Genomic DNA, 5,911 nt, shown 5'->3' on the forward strand with positions numbered 1-5,911 from the left:
ATTACGGATTTCCCTTTGGGTTCTTGACTGAGAAAGTAGACAGGTGGATATTTCGCACAAAGTTAGTTAAATATACAGTGCCACAAGAGAATGCAAAACAGCGTTGAATCCTACACTACCACATGATATGCAGAAAATCATCGTTCCTAGGCACCTGCAAAACAGTATCAATTCTAGTTTCGTGGTTAGGTAGGCAATAGGCCTGATTTAAACATTTGCACCATTATTTTGACGGTGCCGACGCATCGTGCTTGCAGGCGATGAAGCTGTACTTCTAATGGACGCATTTTATGTCCCTTCATTCCCTTCCCACCCTCAAAGTTAGCGAAGATCGAAGTCAAGAGCAGCCAGACTCACTTCACGGAGACAGGTGTACTGGATATGACAAAAGGCTGAGTTTTATTCACCTTCGATTTTGATGGAGATTATCAAATGAATGGCACAGGAAAATACGGACTTGTCTGTCCGTTTTACTGTAATACATCATAAAAAGCTAATAGCGCTAAAGATCCTCAGTTTGCCGTATTTTGTTTACACATTCAGTAAATTTCACATGCTCAATCCATCACTCTTGTGACTACCTGCCAGCACTTGACTACGACAATGACTTTTTTCATAATAACAGGCAATTGTTAGGGATTAGGTATTTTGCGAACAGAATTACCGAGATTGTACCTCAAATCCATTTCCCCATTGAGTGTACGCACTTCAATGATCGCTTGTACCAAGAAATCGTTTGATTTGCGAATCATCGATTCATCAATTTCAAGTCATTGTTCTCATCCCCAAAACGCATTTTACACTGCTACTTAAATGTGCCTATAAGTAGACACAAAAATGCCTAAACGATCCAATTTACACAAACAGTACAATAAATTCAAAAGATTAGTAAGTGCACATTAATGGTCAATCGGACTTTCTCTGTCTTCAATCTAGATGCAGTAGGAAGCTTCTACTAAAAAACAATTTGGAAAGAGAAAACATGGTCATTTCAGCCAGAGATTCTGTGTAAAAATGAGACTCAAACTGTTGATTTAGTTGCTAAATGTAGGACAAATTGGTTCACTGGAATATGCTGAAAAGAATTTCTACCATATTCGAACCTTGACGCTATCGGAAGCACTATGACATTCTCTGAAATGTTAAGAAAGCTTTTACACATTATTTCGCTCATCTAACATACTTCTCACAACTTGATTTCTCAATTTGTGAGCCAGTAAAAGGCTTTTTGGAATTCAATAAAATATGTAGGATGTTAAAGAATCAGGCGACGAAAGGAGTTAATGAGCTATTTGCAATTGCTTGATGGTTGCACGGCCTCCTGACTGAGAAAAGTTTTCCACCGGCAAAGGGGTCAAGTCGGGTGCTGTTTAAAAAGGAACACTTTTTGAGAGGAGCATTGATAATGACCAATGAAAGGCGAGAAGACCCACAATCAGGACTTTTCTTCCTACGTGTGCTTGAGCTCCTGAGGCACTGTCGCGAAGGGATCACTGCGACCACTTTTATCCTTTCCGATCAGACCTTGAGCGGACTTCACTAGTGTAGTAGGTGTTTCAGACAAAGACAACAATTTGCTACAAATTTCACTTTCTTTCATGGATATATCAACAGGGATTAATATCCAGCTAACTCTGACAATAAGAGTAATTCAAAAGCAGTAAAAATAAGCAACGCATTCGAACACAATTAATGCAATTAAAAAATATTTGTTAGGATTGCCCACCTCATCCACTCCAAGTTTGGATTGGATTGTGTGTTTACTTTAATTTACAGTGGTCAAAGATGGTTTAGCGGACTACCTAAACATTTTAACGCATGAAAGTTACTGGTTTCAACCTAAGTATGAGCCTCAGCATCCATCCTGTACAAATAACGACTTGATGTCTTAGGCATGAACTTCTACAGCAAAGGCGATTTAAGTAGTCCTCAAGGCCAAACTCCTCTAAAAATCACCCACACATAGCATTTGATGCATACAGTTGCATTACTCAAGGTAATCCTGGTAGGTTACCGGTGATGGCAAGTTTGGCGAACCACTGACTGGTGCCGAAGACAATGCTCCGCTCCACTTCCACCAAGTGCTCCACTCGTGCCGGGCCCTCGACCGGGTCGATGACAAAGATGTTGGAAACCGCTTGAAAATTGTCTTGCCACTCTGCTAGACGTCGTGGATAACTGAGTGCATCAGATTTATCGCCACCTGCGCCTTATCGTCTGCGCCATATCGTCAGGACTTCTCGGTGGTGCCTTTTATTTTAATAAACAAAACTTCGCTGCAGACAGTCAGCATTGAGCAGGCGTTTACACTTCCTGTGACACTTCACACCGCATTCAGAGCATCGTAGACCCTGCCTTGCCACACCCTACAACAAACCCTCACACTCATAGCTGTAGGTCGGACTGGTCGAGTTGAACACCTCGAAGTTATGCGGTGTATTCTCTGAAATCGGATAAGCCAGAGCGTTTAGTGTCTTTCGGTAAACTATCAGTTTCTACAAGGCAAAATCGTAATCAACGATTGACCTGAATTAGCATCTACCTTGCGCTAATTTTAAAGTGTGGACTTAAAATGTGAAGCTTTGGGGTTCGCAAACTGCGTAAAACAGGGAATGGAGGAAGAGGTCACAACGAACACGCGACTGTGGAGGATCAATCCATTACCCACAAGAGTAGCTCCGCTCAAGGTGGTGCTTTGTCCAGTGCTAACAGGTAGAACACTGGCCCTTCTTTTCTGAGCAGACATGGTCTAAGAAATAACCTTTGTCCAAGTAAACAAATCAGCGCAACAGTTTGAGGTATGCGGTAAACATGCGAAGTAGGAGTTACTTGAAGCACCTGAAAGAGGCGGAATGGTGATCTTGTGTTACAGGCACATTTATGGTCATTAACAGCATACTCTATTCTTCCCACTGTAAAACATGGCTCTGAGTCAGTTTGCTGAAAGATGGTCAAAAAATTAGTGCCATCACTAAATTTTCCCACTTTAAGAGGGCCTTCCAATGGTCTCAACCAATTCATATATCCATTTTCGGTAGAGATAAAAATTATTTGTAATGAATCATTTCGCTTCTCAAAATTGCTTATCCATCCGCTCTTCGAAATCGTCGCCCAACCATTAATTCATCCTCATCGGAAATTTGTCTTTGCTGAATTTATTAGAAAGTCCTGAGGCCCTGTTCAACGTCACAATATGCCTTAACAACACTTTTGACACATCGCTTGCCTCAGAACTGGATGAACTATCCACCAGATTATCAAGGATGTTGACGCAATGCTACTCTTACATATCATATATTTGGAGGTATTAGCTTCTAACACTAAGGGAAGTCGTGATTGAAATGACTCCCTCATAACTGACCCAATAGTGTTCCCTGGCTGTCGGAACAGTTCACACCCTCTCTCATCCAGTCGCCTCGTTCGGTAGTGCAAAATCACTGTGTAACGTCCACCGCATGCAGGGTTATGATGTTAGCATTCCCAATGTCCCCTTTAAGGCCTAAATGCCATCTGAGTATCTTTTGCAGTATTTCGTGAACCAGCCCACTAACGCGGTTCGCATTAGGCTTTGGAAAGTGGTCACTGCATTACCGACTCCAAAATGCATTACTTGCAATTCATCAAGTCCATTTTGTCAATTTGACAGCTGCCTTCTCTGCCTCCCTATTCGCCACTCGTGTCCTGGTGGGCAAAGGTGATGCCTGCCACAAAATTCTACATGGCTTTGATGCTACATGGGGAAGCAGTGCCACGAATCACGTCCCAAGTCAGTTGACGACATCAGGTAGAATACACCATGCATATTTCTTTGCCTATGTGTAACCTTCTGCTACCGTTGATACGTCTCCTCCGAACACCCCATCTACGAGCAATCATCGCATGAGGATTCTTTTGATGACAACCAATGTACACACTTCGATGCGTTACACAGAGAGCCCTAAACAAAGTCAGATTCACACAACAAGGTGCCTGGAGTTTGCATGCTTTATCACCAAAGCAGCACTGGCAGAAGCGTACGGTTTTTAAGAATGCTTATCCCTTTTGTACCAAATTTGGCGTTTTTGGGAGGTACTCTCTAGTCACCATCTAAGAACCTCGGTATTTGATGTTCTAACTTCAAAAATACCAAATATTCAAGGCCCATGATCTCGTACAATTCAAATTACGTCGAATGTCGCTTTTTTGACACCAAACCAACGCTTCAATGGATTACAGTTACTGAGAAACGATCCTTGCATTCAGTTCTGCTACCACAAACTGAAGCATTTACTTTGCATGAGGGCAGCCAGCTACTCCACATTTTCACAGACAGAGTGCACTTCATTTGAGGGCCTCTGTTAACTTCCTCATTTAATGCTAATATATATTACTTTAATTATTGCTGCTTCCTGATATTGTCGGCTATGGCGCTGCTCCACCTGGAACTACGTGCTCACTGAAGTAAGTCCAATTGTACCTTCTCTTCCCCACTCTCTGTTGCCTTTGCTCCAGCAGAAACACTGAAATGACTTGTAAATTTTCAAAGATGCCTTCTTTGTACTTCACTTTGTCTTCTTTACCAAACGCATTGGCGTGTGAATGAGACCACTGCTAACATGAGGACTGCAGGTGTGTGGCTCTGTCCAGTCAATCAACAAGCTACTCGTCTGGCACCCACGCCTACCTTTCATCATCCCATGGGTAGCCTCACTCCATTCAGGTGTGGCGGACGCTCCCTCGAAAACAGGGCGCAGCAATTGTGTTGTGGGAATGCATTCTGTCACCGCAAGCCTTCGAGTCTCATTTGCTTAGTTAGCTTTGTTTGCTCGATTGTGGCACTTCTCACTGAGCTCTCAGCTCTGCCAGTCACTTAAGGCGTGGTGACTAGTCAAAGTGAATGACAAGCAATGCAGGATGCGCGTAGAAACGAATTCATCACCAGTTGTTCAGGGCGTTGTTCATTGATAACCATCAATTCATGTTCGCTACCTTTCGCTCTAACACATGTTTGCATGAAATGGTTCCTGTCAACTCCGATGCTTATGGGTGGTGAATTTAATGACTTACTCTTCTACTGAAAGCTTGATGTCTCTCTCTCTGTGTGTGTGTGTGTGTGTGTGTGTGCGTGTAAAAATTTGCTCTCTCACTGCCATGAGATGGGAAGGAGTAGAGGGTGTATGGGCAGGTGGAGGAGGGGGAAGGGGCCAAGTGGAGCTAGAAGGAAAAAGATAATTTAAGGCACTTTACCTTTGGCAAAATAAGCAATAATTTCCTGAAACCATCACCGAAAGGCCACTGGAATGACGTGCATATCTAAGGCAGTGATAGCAGCACGGGTAGATGACGTGAAGTTGACAATCACCTGCACTGCCGACTTCATATTTCACTAATGGCTGGGTGGTTGTATGATGAGACAAGGGGTGCCTTCAATGTTGGATGCTTAGATGAATGCAAATTCCTCATAGGACAGTGGAAAGATGGTGCTAATGAGGCCATGATCTGTCAGTATGGCGCGGAACTCCACTTGGCCTGTCTTGTTGTGAACAGCCCAACATTAACGATGACTAGTGGTTTATGTGGGAGACCCCAGTTTGTGACCCATTCGTCATTCGTCCGTGGAATGCGAAACCATGTAAAGCGTCAGCCTGAGTAGCTCAATCAACATGTATTTTGAAATGGCTGCGTGTGTGTAGAGAGGTCGTTTAAAATAGAGTGAGTCGGACTGCAACATTGTGACAAAGCACATTGTTGAACATCCTGAGGTGCTCATACAGAAAAGTATGAAGTGAGCTGACCACTGGAGTGCACTTCGTGATCCTTGTAGTCATAAACCAGGTCGTTGAGTTGCATGCAAGAGTCGTAAACGAATAGTAATGCCACCCAAGTACACAAAGACTATCAATCTATTTATTTCGCGTTCCACATTTTCATG

At 43.1% G+C, this 5,911-nt stretch overlaps 1 protein-coding gene across 1 annotated transcript; it reads right to left on the reverse strand. All coding sequences in view use genetic code 11, as the record gives it.

The window, feature by feature from the left end:
- Positions 1–1,450: 1,450 nt before the first annotated feature.
- Positions 1,451–5,359, reverse strand: EGR_06254 (Protein unc-13 C; the record flags this gene model as incomplete). Its single annotated transcript, XM_024495503.1, has 5 exons — positions 1,451–1,539; positions 2,015–2,161; positions 2,378–2,495; positions 5,127–5,193; positions 5,265–5,359. 5 exons carry the CDS (start codon positions 5,357–5,359, stop codon positions 1,451–1,453), a joined length of 516 nt encoding a protein of 171 aa, XP_024350026.1.
- Between the last annotated feature and the right edge of the window lie 552 nt (positions 5,360–5,911).

This window comes from Echinococcus granulosus, assembly GCF_000524195.1.
Source record: "Echinococcus granulosus chromosome Unknown EG_S00054, whole genome shotgun sequence".
In the NCBI taxonomy this organism is placed as follows: Eukaryota; Metazoa; Platyhelminthes; class Cestoda; order Cyclophyllidea; family Taeniidae; genus Echinococcus; species Echinococcus granulosus.